Below are 19,007 nucleotides of genomic sequence, written 5' to 3'. Positions count from 1 at the left end.
ATAATAAAAATGCACTCAAATACTCATACTTCTCCATTTGTTTTAATATATTTCTTTGCAGTACAGAAATCACTGAGCCCACAATGTTTTTACAGATTTGAAGGTTGGGCTCTCCATATCAATACTGCTGCATTTGGTCCTTAAGCATTTTAACAGTTAATGACCGCTCACGTTATTCCAAAAATATAAGCTATCACAACTTCACCCGGCGGACATTTTAACCTCCAAAACAGGTTCTCTGCTTGACAGCTTGGCATTGGAGAGGCAGTACAACTAAGACTTAAAGAGGGGGTATTTTACTTTTATGGGGTATTAACTGTTAACATACAACATATTTCGATTACCATGTTATCTTTTACTGTTTTGAAAAGGCTATTTGCTCAGAACAATTTATTAACATGTTTTATAAGTTTCACTTTTGTTTTTGACGCTCTAACTCTCCCTTCCCTTCAGTGTGAATCCCGCTAATAAAAATACTGAACATCACATCAGGTTTGTCAAGTTGTTGAGTACAGTTTTGTATCATATTTTTATATATTTATTGAGAATTTCCATGTAGAAGTCTGAATGACAGGCTTGTGGGCAGAGCTTTGTAAAGGCTCATACTGATAACCATAAGGAGGGTTCAAATAGGGCCCAGAAGAGATCGCTAAAATATTCAAAAATGCATGGATGAGATCTAAAATTTCTTGAGACATGTTTTTGAGGAGGAAACAAAATAACATGTTAGTATAGCTCAACGTTTTGTCCAGTTGATAGATTTTTACTTGTGGCTTTTACTAAGCTTTCTAAGTGTGCACTGTACTTGAGACATACTTGGCATTGTTTCTCTTTGATGGAGCTAGCCTGGATGCCCATAGGTGTAAAAAACATTCATTACGAGTTGTATGGACATACCAAGTATGTCTCAGGAACAGTGTAGCTCAATAGACATAGTCTACATACAGAAACTTAAAAAAAAAAAAAAGTTGTAGTATAGCTAGCTCCTCCCTTCAGATGGATATAAGGCAGTGTCCACCAGCAATCTGACCAGAACTGAAGAAGTGGCTTGGATTAGCAGTGAAACGTCTTCACTCCTACAACTTTTTGTCCAATTGACAGATTTTACTTTTGGATTTACTATGGATCAGACCTGGACAACTGAGGGATTACACAGACATGGTAGAAAGCATAAAAAAAACATAATACCCCCTCTTTAATGTACACCATATATTCCTATTATGACTACAATATTACAAGTAGAAATGATTTTGTTGAAAGGTAAATTATAAACAGCATCCCATTAAGCTGGCTTTGGCTAACTATGTAATGTGCTTTGAGGCTAGCAAACTGTTGGGAGAAATATGAATGGAAGTCAATGGGAAATTGGTAATGCCACCTTTACATTGACTCCTATTCAAACTGTGCTCCCAACTCCCATCACAACCACTGAATACATAATACTTGCTTGGTTTGCCATTCTTGCCAGCCTTAATGAGAAAAATACTAAGATTACCAAGCCCTCATTGCCTTGTAACACCTGAGATGGCTATTGTTTAGATTTAAATCCTTCAAATATACTCACTCCCCATTTGATATATTGTGTAATTATTTGGCATCAATGGACTAGCTTGATGAAGCCTGTCGAAAGAATTGTCGCAGTACTCTATTTAAAAAGCTGTATTGTGAAACACTTCTGCTTGTCTCTATGAAAAATAAAAATAAAAATCACCCTTTTGCCTTAAACTTATTTATCAGGCAAGACAAGCGGGCGGGTCACAGGTCAGATGTGTGAAGAGGTGATCCCGCTAATTGTAAGAATACATGATGTCAAGTTTAACGCTATATTGTTGAAAATTCTAGGAAAAGCAATAAGCTAACCATAGAGACAAGCATATGGGAGAAGTGCTATAAAAAAGTTGCACAGTGCATCTTTGTTTTTTATATTCAATTCATAATGTAAGGGCCACATACAAGTCCACAGTGTAATTGGTGTTGATTCTGCAGCAGGCAGAGCTGATGCCAACTGAAGGAGTGGTATATTCATTATTGTTGTTTTTAATCCTGTTCTCCCACGATGTCATTATGTCCTCTTTCCATCTCCGCAAAGTCAAACTCGACGCCCATCAGCCGCTTGTAGATGTCTTTAATGTCGTTGCAGGTCGTCTCGAAGTGAGTCGTGGCATCGTATGAACGCGAGAGGAAGATCTGAAGACAGAACACATTTAGGTCAGACAATGGTCTATAATGTTCATAAATACGTAAACAATTTGACACAAGTTAAGGTACACTTTATGGGTCAAATACTAAGGACAATAGACTGTATGTAAATGGACATAGCTAACCTGCTGGCCACCATCTTAAAACAGGAACTGGACTTTGAGTCCCATTCACTTTGTATTGAAAAACCATGGCCCCTCTCTTTAACTGCTGTTTGTCAGGCTCATCATTTTGGTCTTAAAATGTTCGTATTAACTTGCGCTACGTGATTCAGTTGTTTTTAATTTGCTTGTGTGTCTGGAAATCAGTATATGAACATTAATAACAGATCGATGAGCTGCCCTCTTTCTTTGAAGTCCCTCTCGCTAGCTTTAGCAAAGCTGTTAATCAAACCTTTTGCCAAGCACCTGCTCCCTGCTTACAACAATGCAGACAGGATGGGTTTCACTTTCAACAGCCTCACTCCTGTTGGGCTCTTTGGTTGGTATGATACTCATTGTCGGAATTCCAAATATGGAACTCAGCTTCAAATTGGCCCCTATATCTGTTAGCCTTGATGAGATTCATTGGACAGGAGCCAAACACTATGGGTAACATCACACTTAGTCCACTTCATAAAACAGTCTATGGCAGACATGGCAGACTTAGGCCCGCGGGCCATATTTGGCCCTTGATATAATTATATTTGGCCTGCAAGATCATATATGTACCAGGAGCAGTGGGGACAAATCTCCAAATCGTGGACTAGGGCAGGGCCATAGACTGTATGGCACCCACTTCCATATACAGTTTGGTTCCAGTTAACTGAAGCCACTCAAGGCTAGATTAGGGTAGAGGTAGGGGGCAGGGACTCCCAAAATTCCCTCACCCCAGACACATCCTCCAGCTCCTCCGGTGGGACCCACACCAGCTCACCACCTCTGCCCGCGGGCAATGCCAGAGAAATGGAGAGTCCAGCCCCTCTCAAGAAGTTGGGTTCCAGAGCCCATGCTGCGCATGGAGGTGAGGCCGACTATATCTAGTTGGTAGTGCTCAATCTCCCACACAAGCTCAGGCTCCTTCCCCCCAGCGAGGTGACATTCCATGTCCCCAAAGTCAGTCTCCATGTCTGGAGAGCTGGACATCGAGGCCCCTGCCTTCGCCTGCCACCCAGACCTCTCTTGATTGCATACTCTTCATGAAGGGTTTCTCCGGTCTTAGTCTGAGCTGTCCTCCAGGACCTGTTTCCCACAGGTGACCCATGAAGCCCCCAACAACATAGCTCCCAGGATCACTCAGGTGCTCAAACCCCTCCACCATGTTAAGGTGCCGCTTCAAGGAGGGGAGGTCTGTTATTCTTTGGAAAAAAATATATTAGGAAAAAAAACAGGATCATGTAGAGTGGGTTAATACAAACATTTTAAGGTCATAATGTGACCTCTGACAGCAGCAGTTACAGAGAGAGGAGCCACCATTTTTCAACTGGAACCGACAAAGATTCCTACTCCCTATTTGGAACACAGCAGCTAGAATAGTAACTTTGTCCACTTATATAAACTTTAGGTAGGACTAAACAGCAGGGACTAAACACCAGGGACTAGAGGAGGTTTAAAACAGAACTAAAAAACAGGGACTAAACCAGGGACTAAACCAGATACTAAAGACAGAACTAGAACAGTTTTAGAGCCATTCTAGAACAGGACTAAACAAGGTACTAAAAACTGGTACAAAAAAATAAAAATAAACAGGACTAAACCTGGACTAAACCAGTCTTTATGTGTCTGTACCTGGCTCTCCACTCCCAGGTCAGTAGGCTCATACAGGTCGCTGATGTTGGTGAAGCGCTGGTCTATGGGCTTGAGCAGGTCCAGAGCTGGCTGTACCTCCGCCTCGGGGTTATTGGTCTCCACTGTGGTGCTGGCGATGGCAATGTATTTCCCCTTTGAGGCCACGTTATGATCAAACGAGATCATGCAAACATAGATGTCTGAACAGAAAAACAGATTAAAAGTTTCAGTTAGACTCACAGACATTCAAAGAGCCTGGACCTGATTTTGTCCACGAACTTGAGTAAAGTGAGTTTTGCCATTGTGCAGATATATTGTAAAAGTCCCTCTTATGGGCTCCACACACAGGAAGTGACAATGATCAATGTATGAATTAATAATGCATTCCGTCATCCGTTCCACAGTTGAGATAAGCTACTATAGTCACAGCTGCCCTGGGGCGGATTGATGGAAGTTAGACTGCCAATCTGCACCATCAGCCCCTCCCACCACTATCACTAGGACACCACATTCATACTAGGCAATGTGAGTCAAGTGTCTTGCCTTGCGCGCCCTACTGTGGCACCTGGTATTCTCAGCGGTCTCCAATCCATGAACAAGCTTCAGAGATCTGACGAGATGAGGCTTTGACAAGAAGATTTGGCCACAATTTAAGGGCCCATATTACGTCATTTTCCGATCTGTTATAATCATCAACTGTATACATAAATGGACATAGCTAACCTGCTAGCCACCGCGTTCCAAATAGGAAGTTATCACGGGTGTGTTTCCAGGTCCATCGACTCTGGCCCCAATTCACTTTACATTAGGAAACTGTCGCCCCCTTCTTTGTAAGTGCTGCTGTCAGACTCATCATTTTCGTCTTAAAATTTTCATATTACCCCTCTCTACATAATCCTGGTATTTTTATATATATTTTATATATATTTTTTAACTATTGTGCCCGTAAATTAAGATATGAACATTAATGAGAGATAAATCAGCTGCCTTATTTCCCTGAGGTCAAACTGAGGTCAAACTGAAAACAGTCTGTTCCACCTTGTGATGTCAAGTGGTAACACAGGAAGAGCTCCGCTGTATTTTTAAACTCCATACAACTTCACCAGAATCATTTGACAATTCAGGGGTTGAAATGATCCAGTCTCTTCTGAACAGAAGGTAAAAGGTAGCTGTTAACTTGAAAACTACAACTACATGACATCACAAGGTGAAAGAGAGCATTTTGAGCTTTGGAGATGTAAACAGACTAATAATGCAATGCAAGGCAATAATGCAAACTCACACATGTGTTGAGTAACATCCCCCCCTCTCCTCGTCTCTTCCCTCATGTAGCTCGTGTGCGTTCTCACCGTGTTTCCTGTTGACCTGGTTTTGGGGGATGATGATCTGACAGGACTTCACGTCTCCAGTGCTGGCGATGGGGTGACTCAGGATGCAGATGACACGTATCACCTGTCCCACCTTCTTCACTCGTTCTGGGGCATAGCTGGGGTCACAGATCAGCTGCTTACACCGAGCGATCTGGACACAGCCAAAAGAGGGAGGGAGCTTAATAAAAAACTGCGATATTTAAAGAGGGCATATTGTACTTGTGCCTAGTATGAATGTGGTGTGTGTGTGTGCGCGTTACTGATGCTTTAAGGTCGTTTTCACACCTAATAGTCCAGTAGACTCGGTTCGATTCGGGACCAAAATTGAAACATTGTTAACATTTTCAACTGGAGCGGTTTGCTTTCACACTGCTTTTTGTCAAACGAACCAAACCTTTTGAGAAGCTTGTCTAATCCTTCACATGTGGTGGCGCTGTACCAAAAACCATGGAAGGAAATGAGACAAAAAACCATGAAGAAGAAACGCCGCTCGTCTATTGGTCAATACAACGCAACTTCTTTTCCGCAGGGAACTGTAACTGACATATATTTTCGTCAGACCATATTTCTATGAGGGCTTTTACCTCCTCTTCACTCCACGTCTGACCACGAGCCATTTCTCTGCTCCGCTAGCTTTGCACCCGTGTTTGTTTTGGTTTTATTTACCCAGAATGCTCTGCATGTAATCCGCTTCCTGTCTTTGGAGCGGCCTGTGGTCCGCTTGGCGTTCACATATGCATTTGAACCGTACCAGAGTTCACTTCAACCGGACCGAGACCTAGGTTTTTTGGCAGACCAGAGTTCGCTTTTTTGGACCGTATCAGAGTTCGATTGCGCATTCACACCTGACCAAACGAACCGGACTTTGTGGCCAAAAGAACTAGAGTTCGATTAAAGCATACTAACCAGTGCTAGTGTGAATACAACCTAAATGTAGAGTCTGTTTTCATTTTCTTTGTAATGTCTCAGTTGTGGGTCATGTTCAGGCAGGTTCCATGGACGTACTCTAATTTCTGTCCTGTGAATGGGACGCGTTTTAGTATTGATACCTGCAAAAAATAGTATCTAATTTTAATTTATTTATTTGGGACAAAGCATGTTAACGAACAGACATGCCATGACACACATGAACGGAAACACATCGGATTATAGCCAAAGGTTAATTTCCATGCATTGTCCCAAGGGCTGAGGTCACAGAGGGGTCAAAATAAAAACTGCATAATTCTCATAGTTGCACATCCCACATATTGCACATTCCACTCACTGCACAGTTCCCATTATTGCACCATACAAAATATTGCACAGACCCCATTTACATTTTATACCCACCCCCTTCATATTTGCTCATATATGCAAAATATCTCTCTAATAGAAAAGTTAAAATCACACTGCCCCTATAGGTGAGTGCATGTTTGGTTTGACCAAAACCAGTTTTTCATTTGTGCTTCAAAAGAACTGTAGATAAGACATTCTCTCAGGGTTACCGGGAGACTATTCCACAGGTTCTCACCTTGGACAGACAATACATTGTGACCAAAAGTGGCCCGTCTGTGGAGGATCAGCAGGTCACCTCAGGCTCGTGTGGTCCTTGCTAAATTGTCTTTATATTTAATGTACTCTTTTAACGGTGGTGGTGCGAGGGAGTGTAGGACCTTATAAATTAGGTAAGCTCTTTTAAGGTTGACCATGCTGTTAAAGTCCAATAGTGTATACTTTTTCATGTGACAGTGGTGGTAAGAAATAGTTTTTTTAGGCCTCTTTTACAGTGGTTTTAATAGTTTTAAGTGCTGTGGGGCAGGCAAAAGAACAAGTAGTTAAACAATAGTCTATGCGAGAGATGATCATAGAGTAGAAATAGGTTTTAGCAGCACTCATGTTCAAGTAATTCCGGATATGACAAAAATTCTGATTATTGAATTGAATTACCTGCAACACTTTTTACGTGACTTTTAAAGGACGATGTTGGGTCTAGGATACCTCCAAGATATTTAAATTCTGGGACCAGATCAAGTTTTACTCCGTTGAGAAAGACATTTGACTGCTTTAGTTCAGTAAGATGTTCAGTTTCAATACTAGTTTACTTGACAATCCTAGTTGTTAGCAAAGTACAGATATATTGTAAAAGCAGCTACCTACATCTAATTATAAAGCGCTTTATCCTTAGAAAATCAGGAAGTGAGCTGTTGGCATGCTAGTTGTTATGGCAAAGATGAGTGTCAACCAGTTACCATTGAGACACAATGCACACATTAGCAAACACTGTGATATTCATTATGATTATAAAAGGGTGTATTGTCCAATAATCCACGTCCCCAGAGCTAGTCTCCATGTCCGGAGATCCGGTCGTCGAGGTCCCCGCCTTCGACTGCCGCCCGGATCTCTCCGCCCCCGCCCCTCATGGCTCCTCCCGCAGGTGGTGGGTCCACGGGAGGACGGCCCCACGTCGTTCCTTCGGGCTGGGCCCGACCGGGCCCCGTGGGGAAAGGCCCGGCCACCAGGCGCTTGCTGCCGAGCACCCACCCCAGGCCTGGCTCCAGGGTGGGGCCCCGGTAACGCCAGTCCGGGCGACGTAACTGGCCTCGTTGTTTCTCTATTCATGGGGGCTTCTGAACTGCTCTTAGTCAGACCCTTTGTCACCGGTTCTGTTCATTATATTTATGGACAGAATTTCTAGGCGCAGCCAGGGGCCGGAGGGGGCCTGGTTTGGGAACCACAGGATTTCATCTCTGCTGTTTGCAGATGATGTTGTCCTGATGGCTTCTTCGAGCCAGGACCTGCAGCAGGCACTGGGGCAGTTTGCAGCTGAGTGTGAAGCGGCTGGGATGAGAATCAGCTCCTCCAAATCCGAGGCCATGGTTCTCGACCGGAAAAAGGTGGTTTGCCCTCTCCGGGTGGGTGGTGAGTCTCTGCCCCAAGTGGAGGAGTTCAAGTATCTCAGGGTCTTGTTCACGAGTGAGGGAAGGATGGAGCGGGAGATTGACAGGCGGATCGGTGCCGCGTCTGCAGTGATGCGGTCGCTGTATCGGTCCGTTGTGGTAAAGGAGCTGAGCCGGAAGGCGAAGCTCTCGATTTACCGGTCAATCTACGTTCCTACCCTCACCTATGGTCATGAGCTCTGGGTAATGACCGAAAGGACAAGATCGCGGATACAAGCGGCCGGGCGCACCCTTAGGGATAGGGTGAGGTCACACGGGAGGAGCTCGGAGTAGAGCCGCTGCTCCTACACATTGAGAGGAACCAGCTGAGGTGGCTCGGGCATCTGCTCAGGATGCCTCCTGGACGCCTCCCTAGGGAGGTGTTCTGGGCATGTCCCACCGGGAGGAGGCCCCGGGGAAGACCCAGGACACGCTGGAGGGACTATGTCTCTCAGCTGGCCTGGGAACGCCTTGGGGTCCCACCGGAGGAGCTGGAGGACGTGTCCGGGGTGAGGGAAGTCTGGGAGTCCCTGCTTAGACTGCTGCCCCCGCGACCCGGCCCCGGATAAGCGGAAGAAAATGGATGGATGGATGTCCAATAATCAGGAAGTGCATGGTAAGCATGCTAGTTGTTAGCTTTACTGTAGCATTAAAGCAGCAAAACTCAGCCCTGGTCTCAGAGTTGTGAAAATCGTTTATAAACTCATCATGGTGAATAATAAGAATGCTCAGAATGCATAAGGCAAGTGAGGAATAATTTCTGACCACTGCAAACTGTTTAAAATTAACTAGTTCCGTTTTTCACATTTTAAGACAATACAAATCAGGTAGAGTGTGACAAAGTGGGCCACTGTCCCTTTAATACCACCATAATTTTGTTTATTCACTCAATTTTGCAATATACAACTAAACAGAACTGTCCCAGGTTTGGTTTGTTTAGTTTTCAGTTAGTTTACCTTTAATTTAATCACCACAAACCTGTTACTTTAAAGATATTTTATTTGGGTATATTTTGTAAATTCAGTATAATACATTCATCTACTTACCTGAATCTCCAAATGGTCCAGACAAAGAGGGGGCGTGCCCTATGGCAGCCATTTTTAAAGGCTTGGGAGTGGCTGTGGGCTGGACCATGTGGAGGGGAGAACTGAGTTGAGTTCTTTTTCTTTCAATGTCTTTTTGTATTTTGTAATGTTGAAGTGTTTATAGTTTTTGTAGTGTCATGAATATAACACTGAGCTAAACCACTGGAGAAGAACCAGGACTACAGGGGATGTTTTGTTGCATTTACAGTTTTCACCATCTGAAGGAGAAAAATACAAGTACAATAACTCTTAGCAAAGCGTGTGCCGAGTAGGGGAGGGGGCGTTTCCGTGATGCGTGTATCGAGGCTTGCCTCATTTAGAGGAGGAACTGAAAATGATGACGTCCGAAGCCTCACTGCCCGGCTGTACCACGTGACTGATTCAGAAAGTCAAGATTTTGCAGCCAGTTTTGACAGCGTAATAAACCCCTCAGGCTTCATTCAAAATATGTGTGTTTGATGCAGAGTTACGGTCAGTGAGAGTTTGGAGACAGTTTGGATGGAATTAGAGATAGTTTGGAGAGAGTTGCGAGTGAGTCTTCAATACTGCGAGACACAAAAATATGTCTATCCTCATTTATACAAGTTAGCAGAGGCATTCTTGTGTACGTCTGCCTCATCTGTGCCCTGTGAGCCGGTGTTTTCCAAAGCAGGAGAAATATTGTCAAAAAAAAAAGAAATCAACTAAGAACTGCCACAGTGGAGAAACTTATCTTTAAATAAAAAATAATAAGGTGTCCTCTAAACCAGTGGTCCCCAACCACCGGGCCGGGGACCGGTACCGGTCCGTTATGCATTTGCTACCGGGCTGCACAAAAACAGTAAATAATTTATCAGCGACTGAATCTTCTCCGACATAACTTTCGCCTGTCCCTCATGACGCGCTAATAAGCTTGTCCGTAGATATATAACGAAAATCCTGATCGCCACAGAAATCTATTTGATGTAGTGGCAAGTACATTATCTGCTCTTGTCCTCTGCAATGACGTATCACATATAACACATCAGACACGTCGCCCAAAAGTAGAGCCACAAGCGAGTGAAAATGAGCCAAAACACAAGTCAACACTACAAAAGCACAATCGTTGGCCATACCCCAAGCCCAACCACCCTCACCTCACTGTAACTGATCATTTTCATCATTTCCAAAAAAATAATTTTCCATACTGCCAGTGTATATATACACAATATACCGCCATCACTACAATATACATGTTTTGCATACTTCTTTATTTTGCTGACAGCTTTATTCACAGGCTTTCTGCAAAATGCCACACACTTCACATTCATGCCAACTGGTATTTTTGTGTCCAGTAGATGTCCTACTAGAGCAAATGCAGCTTCAAGAAGCTTTGCACTGGAGTGAACCAATTGGATGAAATGCTTCAATGCTTCATGAAGCTTCATCTGCCCATCACTAATATCTAGACATTAATTAACACATTTACAAACTTACGGCATTTCCATGTATGTGCTTCAAGGTGGATGGCGGTAGATGGCGACAGATCAATGTCAGATCTCACATGCGTCTTGTTTACCATTAAAACCAGAAACCAGAGGTAGCACAGTAAAACCGGAAGCACAATTATTCCACAATATTATTTTTTTTTTTTATTTAAACCACAATTAATTATGAAATACTTGTTTTTATACTTGTAATTATGAAAAACACTTGTAAATTATTATAGAGCCACTGTTCCCTCTAAGCTGCACGCATGCGCAATTGCGCACTGCTGACACGGTCTCCGCGCACAGAAAATCTGTGCTGCGCACAAAAAAAATCGTACCGGAGTTGAAAATAAAATAAACACAACAACTCATTCTGCGCTATTTTTCAATGTGAGTCAGTGACTAGCTGCTCTAGCCAATTATGTGATTCACATACGTATTTGTGCAGCTTATCAACGTCATTGACGGGCATCCTCATGCGCCGCTATCAGTGTTTTAGCCTATGTGGCCGATGTGGAGTGAAGACTGCCTAATGATGCCAAGTGCTGTTTAACCCCTTAACGTTCCGACGGCCCGCCCTCGGGCGCACTGTTACGCACTGTTTTGTAGCAGTTTTGCATTTTAAACATGACGTAACGGACAAAACAAAGGAAGTACGCGAGCGAGGACACTGTGGATGTTTGTACAAGTTAAACTAGAGGCATCTCGGACCCGGAGCGGTTCATGGCAAAGAGTGAAGATCCCACAGTGGACTCAGGAGCAGAGGACCTTACGTTTCGATGGATTGGATGCTGTTCCTGATTGCTAAGCGTGGTTTATTCTGCTATTGACTTAATTGTGGGTCAGATATATCATGTGTAATCATTAGCATTAGCTAATGCCAATCTGCGCCCGACCACCACCAATCATCACACACCACTTGGGCGAAGTGTCTTGCCTAAGGACACAATGACAGAAGTTGGTCCGAGCGGGACTCAACCCTCCAACCTCTGTCACAAAATGACTGTCACACTGTCACACAATCATGTACAGTGTGTTCTTAGTTTCCAGTGTGTGTTTGTTTACATTTTGAAGTGTGTGTGTTTGTTCACTGTTTGCAGTGTGTGGTTTGTAAATATATATTTATTTTGACCCATACCACTTGTTTTGAATATATTTTATATACAAATACACATTATATATTGTGTTTTGATATGATATGTAAATATACAGTAATAGAGCAGCTGGGTGTGCAGATGCAGATTCCTCTCAGTGTGTTTTGGTCATTAAATACTGTCACTAGTTTATGAGTTGTAAAAATCAAATGATCGTGTCATATACTGAAAAAGAGTTAACGGACTGTCTCCCAGACACAGTAGGACAATCTCACTCAGTGCACAAAGCTTCACACAATGGCTTATACTCATAATACAAGTCAGAGCTTTATTATAAAAATGTTAAGTGTGTTTTCAACATTGGAATTTACAGTTGTCTTGGTTTGGTTGGAAGCTCATGTTTTGCCATAGTTAAAATTTAATATTTATACTTCCAATAGCATTAACATAGTACACAGGTCATGAGCAAGATTTTTGTCATTTTTATTGTATAAGTGGCTAAAGCACTTAATTAAAAGACTTATAACAGAAAAGCAAATGCGGTAATTTGATTCTTTGAATAAACCATTTAACTTGGATGGATGCGATGCAGCATGACCACAGTGCACACGTCTGATGTCACTCACAGTGGTCCATGGGACAGCTCAGGGAGTTTGTGTGTTTGCTCAGACTCGTGAAAAATTAGAGGGAACATTGTATAGAACCCTTTTTAGCTTTTTAATATATTTTAACACATTTGAACTTATTTAAGAACTCAATTGCCTTAAAGGCAACACAGTTTTATTTTAAACAGTTTTTAAAGTAAAGACTTAGGCCCTAATAAGTAAAGCAGTGTAGTATGAGATCCTGCTAAAGTTGTACCTAACAAGAAGTAAATGGTGTTTATCTGGGGGAGGTGCTTCTGGGTTGAGACAGTATAAAAGCAGGGCAAGCCAGTCTTTCAGGGGTCCATCAGTGTAGCTGGGTACACGTGGAGTGTTTCCTCAGTTTCTGTTGCTTTTTGCTTATGTTGAGCACAGTTATTTTTTGTAAATATGCATTATTTTTTCCATGCTTTACCACGGTGATTGAAATAAATTTTGATAATGGGGGAATTTTTCTGAGTCTGTCTCCTATTTCGACCACATTGGGCCAGCTTCCCCACATAGACTTTATTCTATAGTTGTGACTTTAAATGTCCACTTCAATATAAATGTGACACTTTGCTGTATTTAAAATCATTCCTCACCTCTCCTTCAGACTTGACTCCCACGACTTTTCCGTTCTCCACAACAATCTCGTCTATTGGTTTATTCAACATGTATGTCCCGCCGTAGATAGCGCTCAATCTACAAAAACACAAAGATGCATAAATTTGTACAGTACATTTATAGACACTTAAGGCAAGAGACAGGATAACCACTCTGCTGCAGTCACACAGAGAGGACATGAACACTCCACTCAGAGAGAAAACACACAACATCTTGGTGAAAGGGAAGTGACAGGATAACCACTCTGCCGCAGTATTGGCGTTACCTTGCGAATCCTTGTGGGAGCTCTCCCAGTCCGTACAGTGGATAGAGATAGGGACTTTTTCCATATCGGGCCAAAGATTCACTGTAGAGTTTGATCTTGTTTATAGCTTCAATACAGGGTTTATCCAGGTAACTGCAAACACAGGAACAACGTGATGGGTATGACAGCACAATATTAAACATAACATAACCTGCTTTTCTCCATGGAGCTGGGCTATCACTAGAATACATCTAGTTTAACCTGAGCTGGAAACAGGTCAGAATTCTCAGGTGGAGTTTGCTGTGTAACTGTCAGATTGCAGATTTGTTGACCTGGTTTGTCGTTAATGTCACTAATTAGTGGGCCTATCCACTTGAAACAAAAACTGGCACAAAGTTCAGCATCTTCTCTGTCAGTATAAGTAAACAAAAGTCAAATGCTTTAAAACTATAAGATTAATGACAAGTTTGTGGAGCCAAACCCAAACAAATAATGAGAAGGTTCAACATTTATGGATCAGACACTGAGATTTCTTTAAAACTATATAACACTCATAGATTTATATAGAACATGCCCTCCATCTGAGACTATGAGATCATCACATTCTACAACATAAACACAATATTACTGTGTTCACTGTCATAGTCTCAGATGGAGGCAAGAGCAAGAATTTTCCTTACATTGTACTTTGCGATGTAATAGCCAAAAGGTAAATTCACAAATATTGAACTTGATCATTTCTATTAGTGACTAGACCCAAGGCCTCACTGTGTAACACAAATCAGCATTTTAACATTAATTTTAGCTGCCCCCCATCTGTATTAGAGTGGAACTAAATACAATCCATATATTGTTTGCTACTAAACTGTTTTAATCACATTATCTATTGTTCCTAGTCATTTTTGGCAATATTCATGTATTCGCTGTATGGCCCAGCTCTTATGACTTACTCATCTGTGCGGTATAGGGCAAGTGAGTGTCCGGTGAAGTCCTGCACGTCCTGGCCCAGGCTGAATTTGCTATAGATCTCCCTCATGGTGGTTTTCTGTGGATCCACTCCCTCCAATGTCTTGGGGTCGTTTTCATCAAATCCGGCCACGAACGTCAGAAACTTCTTAAAACGCCGCTTCTCAAACAAACCCATCAGACCTGAGGAGAAGAGACAGACTGAAGATTAAGGCTGGGGATCGATATAAATAATGTAATAAATATATAACCAGAATGCAAAACTTAAGGTTTGAACTAAAATTTTAAAAGAGTTACTTATCTTATTGCAGAACAATAAAAAAAGCCCCCCTAGTTCAAAAAAGTACACTTGATAAATAGAGGTTATGCACATGACATCACAACCTTTGGAACTTAATTAGTGAGTGGCAAAGGTATGAGTGTCAACCAGTTACCATGGAGACACAATGCACATATTAGCAAACATTGAAATATTCATTATTATTATAAAGGGTTATACTGTCCAATAATCAGGAAGTGCGTGGTAAGCGTGTTAGTTGTTAGCTTTACTGTAGCATTAAAGCGACGAAACTCTGCTCTGGTCTCAGAGTTGTGAAAAGCACTTATATACTCATTGTGGTAAATAATTAGGATGCTCTGAATGCATGGGGTGTTTAAAATGAAACCAGTTCCGTTTTTTGCATTAAGACAATAAAAATCAGGTACAGAGACCAGTACTAGGTACATTTTAGTACCTTGGTCCTTGTTCTAACCAAGCCAAGCAGGTACTAAACTGACAAACTGGTCAGATTGCTGGTGGATATAGCACTGCTCTGTCTGAGGCTCGTTAGACTTTAATCTGACCTTTATTTGAATACAGTCTGAGCAGAAAGAGTGGATTTAGCTGAACTACAACAGCTGAGCTGATTTGTGCTGGTAAACAAGTCCCTCTCAAAGAGCATTACAGTCATAAGCTAGCATTCGCCAACAGTTTTTTATTTAGTCACTTTTTGTTGAAAACTCCTAAACAGGACCATGAATGCTCATATGGATCGCAGGCTCCTCAAGAGGCGTTGTTTTTTATTGAGTTCTCAGACTTGAAAATCTTGAAAGCTTTTTTTTTCTATGGTGCTCATTCTGTTTCCATGGTAACTGTTGAACGTTCCACCATAAAGATACATGCAGAACAACCCCAGCATGATGTCACGGCAAAGAATCAATTCATTTGTTGAGAGCAGTTTCCATGGATACAGTACCAGTCTGTATAAAGTTATGGAAACACAACCAGGCCAAGTAGAGCCGAGAAGAGCTGATGACACAAGCCAATTTTTGAGAACAGCCCTGATCTATGTTATGAGTGAGTGTTCTTGCCTGATGCCAGCGCCTCTGCTTCAGTGGAAGGGACTTTGTAGATTTTTCCTCCTTTAAAGACAAAGCTTCCTTCTACCACTTTAAAATCCAGATATCGCGTGACCTGAGTGATGAGCAGCATCCTCACCAGCTGACCTGAAACACAAAATACAGCCAATTAGATACAGTGTGTAACTTTCTGGAGGTGGTAGGCCTGTTAACATGTAATTTTGAAGTGCGCTATATTACTGAAGAAAATACAGATGATAAAGGATAACAGTGACTACCATTTTGACACTGACATAAGCCTAAAGCAGGATTTCACCCCAAAAAACAATTTTATTTGTGCAGTCCTATTGATGAACATGAGATGCAATAAATATACTAGAGAGTTAATAAGGCATAAGGCATAGAAGTTCTTTTTCATCCCTCTACAGCTCAAATCTTAATATAGTACAAGAAACATCAAAAATGTCCCCACTAGTAAAGAGGAAAAAGTACCACAATGCATATTGAGCCTCCAAAGTACTGCTCCATCTTTCATGTATTGAACAATAAGTCGATATAGTAATCATCATGACAGGAAAAAGAAAGTTAAACCAATAAATTTGGAACATTTTCCAAGAAGATAAGATACATTTTATGCCATACTGTGGAATATCAGGTTTGTGGAGATGCAAGCCTGCTCACAGTAAGAACGTATATTTTTCTATGTTTTCAGTGGTCTAAAAATATCCATAAAGAACCACAACACACAAAGAACAAACAGATTTACTTTCTCTAACAAAGAAACAACATTGTAGCATTGACACAAAATAATATTGTAAAACTGCAAATAGTCAAATTTTAATCAGGATCGAGATTCAGTCAGAGAGGCCCACAGTCAAAACTCTGTCAGTAAAAGTGGTTTGGATCACAGGTCAGAAACAAATTTGACTACTTTGATGATAAAGTACAACCCCAATTCCAATGAAGTTGGGACACTGTAAAACTTTAAAAAAAAAATACAAAATACAATGATTTGCAAATATTTTTCAACCTATATTGAACTGAATAAACTACAAAGACATGATATTTAATGTTCAACTGATAAACTATATTGTTTTTATGCAAATATTCACTCATTTTCAATTGGATGTCTGCAACATTTTCCAATAAAGCTGGGATAGGGACATGTTTACCACTGTGTTATATCACCTTTCCTTTTAACATCAATCAATAAGCGTTTGGGAACTGAGGACACTAACTGTTGAAGCTTTGCAGGAGGAATCCTTTCCCAATCTCACTGAATGTACAACTTCAGTTGCTCAGCAGTCCGCGGTCTCTATTGTCGTATTTTGCACTTCATGATGCACCACACATTTTAAATGTCGGGACTGCAGGCAGGCCAGTCTAGTACCCACACTCTTTTACTACGAAGCCACACTGTTGTAACACGTGCAGAATGTGGCTTGGTATTGTCTTGCTGAAATAAGCAGGGACGTCCCTGAAAAAGACATTGCTTGAATGGCACCATATGTTGCTCCAAAACCTGTATGTACCTTTCAGCATTAATGGAGCCTTCACAGATGTGCAGGTTACCCATGGGCACTAACACACCCCCATACCATCATAGATTCTGGCTTTTGAACTTTGCGCTGATCACAATCCGGATGGTCTCTTTCCTCTTTGGCACACAGGACACGACGTCCATGATTTCCAAAAACAATTTGAAATGTGGACTTGTCAGACCACAGCACACTTTTCCACTTTGTCAGTCCATCTCAGGTGAGCTTGGGCCCAGAAAAGCCGGCGGCGTTTCTGGGTGTTGTTGATATGTGGCTTTGGCTTTGCATGGTACAGTTTTAAGTTGCACTTGGAGATGTAGCGATGAACTCTGTTAAATGACAGTGGTTTCCTGAAGAGTTCCTGAGCCGATGTGGTAATATCCTTTACATATTCATGTCTGTTTTTAATATAGTACCGGCTGAGGGATCAAAAGTCACGGGCATTCAAGTTTTCGAATGTGCCGATTATGTGCAGAGATTTTCCAGATTCTCTGAATCTTGATATTAGGGACCGTAGATGATGAAATTCCTTGCAATTGCAATGAGAAACGTTCTTAGACTGTTGGACTATTTGCTCATGCAGTTGTTCAAAGTGGTGAACCTCGCCCCATCCTTGCTCGTGAATGACTGAGCCCTTTGGGGATGCTCCTTTTATACCCAATCATGACACTCACCTGTTAACAATTAACCTGTTCACCTGTGGAATGTTCCAAACAGGTGTATTTTAAGCATTCCTCAACTTTCCCATTCTTTTGTAGTTTATTCAGTTCAATATAGGTTGAAAAGGATTTGAAAATCATTGTATTCTGTATTTTTTTTTTTAGTTTTACACAGCATCCCAACTTCATTGGAATTGGGGTTGTATGTATGACAGGTTTTGATGATTCTTTAATTTTGACTTCATCTGGTAGATAAAACCTGTTGCAAATATAAATTATAGTTTTCCTCACAAACTGCTTTATTTGTGTAAAACTTGAAAAATATATTGAAAATTACAGGAAGTGTTTTAAAACAGATTGATGACATCACACTGAGGCTGTGTCCAAATGTCCACACTATTCCATAGTTAGGGCACTATTTTGAGGCCATTTTTAGTGGTGTCCGAAATGCCCAAGGACTGAAAGTAGTGCACTCAAAACTTTCTAGAAAAATAGTGGGCATTAATGGTCACTAGATCGGATGACAGTCGGAAAAACACCCGTGGACTGTGACAGGTCTTTAACTGGACACAACATGACTGATGGAAGCAGATAGAAAAGCAGCACAATTTATTGCACTGTTGATTCTGATCATGAATATAACACTCAAACAAACCATTTACTCGGGTTTGCTGCTTACCTTCACTTGAGCTGTTAAAACAATTTCCACATCTCAGGCAATACATGAGACCCAGCTTGACAAAAATGTCTATGATTATTAGAAAAATCAATCAAGGTTTATCAGACTGTAGCCTTTAAACTTTTTTTCGCCTAGATGCCAAAGTGACCCGAATGTAGTGAGCAATGTGTCAAAATCTCTGTGAATCAGTGCACTATATAGTCCATTAAACACTGCACGACTATGCAATGAGGGGTTACGAGCTAGGGAGTTAGGGGGACATTTCAACAACAAAAAAAAGAGGTGTTTTCCAGTATTTTTACTTGTCAAATATTAACTTCTGTGTAGCCTACATTAGACCAGTGTACTACATGCTTGCTAGGTAATGGTAATGCAAAATGTTTATTCAAGAAATTAATATTGGAAGGCTTTCCCCCCCATTTTACTCAGCCCTAAGGTTGGGATTAACAAAAAAAC

At 41.5% G+C, this 19,007-nt stretch overlaps 1 protein-coding gene across 1 annotated transcript in view; it reads right to left on the bottom strand.

Moving 5' to 3' along the window:
• Window positions 1–2,034: 2,034 nt before the first annotated feature.
• The window catches only part of gdi2 (GDP dissociation inhibitor 2), a 29,063-nt gene continuing 12,090 nt past the window's right edge, over window positions 2,035–19,007 (bottom strand). The window contains exons 4-10 of the mRNA XM_033976219.2: window positions 15,688–15,822; window positions 14,322–14,520; window positions 13,393–13,524; window positions 13,106–13,205; window positions 5,315–5,486; window positions 3,966–4,165; window positions 2,035–2,187 (exon numbers count right to left, since the gene is read on the bottom strand). Coding sequence (XP_033832110.1) covers window positions 2,038–2,187; window positions 3,966–4,165; window positions 5,315–5,486; window positions 13,106–13,205; window positions 13,393–13,524; window positions 14,322–14,520; window positions 15,688–15,822 — 1,088 coding nt within the window. The 3' untranslated portion in view covers window positions 2,035–2,037. The remainder of the gene's footprint in view (window positions 2,188–3,965; window positions 4,166–5,314; window positions 5,487–13,105; window positions 13,206–13,392; window positions 13,525–14,321; window positions 14,521–15,687; window positions 15,823–19,007) is intronic.

The sequence above is a fragment of the Periophthalmus magnuspinnatus genome, chromosome 12 (assembly GCF_009829125.3).
Source record: "Periophthalmus magnuspinnatus isolate fPerMag1 chromosome 12, fPerMag1.2.pri, whole genome shotgun sequence".
Taxonomy (NCBI): Eukaryota; Metazoa; Chordata; class Actinopteri; order Gobiiformes; family Gobiidae; genus Periophthalmus; species Periophthalmus magnuspinnatus.
The sequence above is the reverse complement of the archived record's forward strand: the minus strand, read 5'-3'. Positions and strand labels throughout refer to the sequence as shown.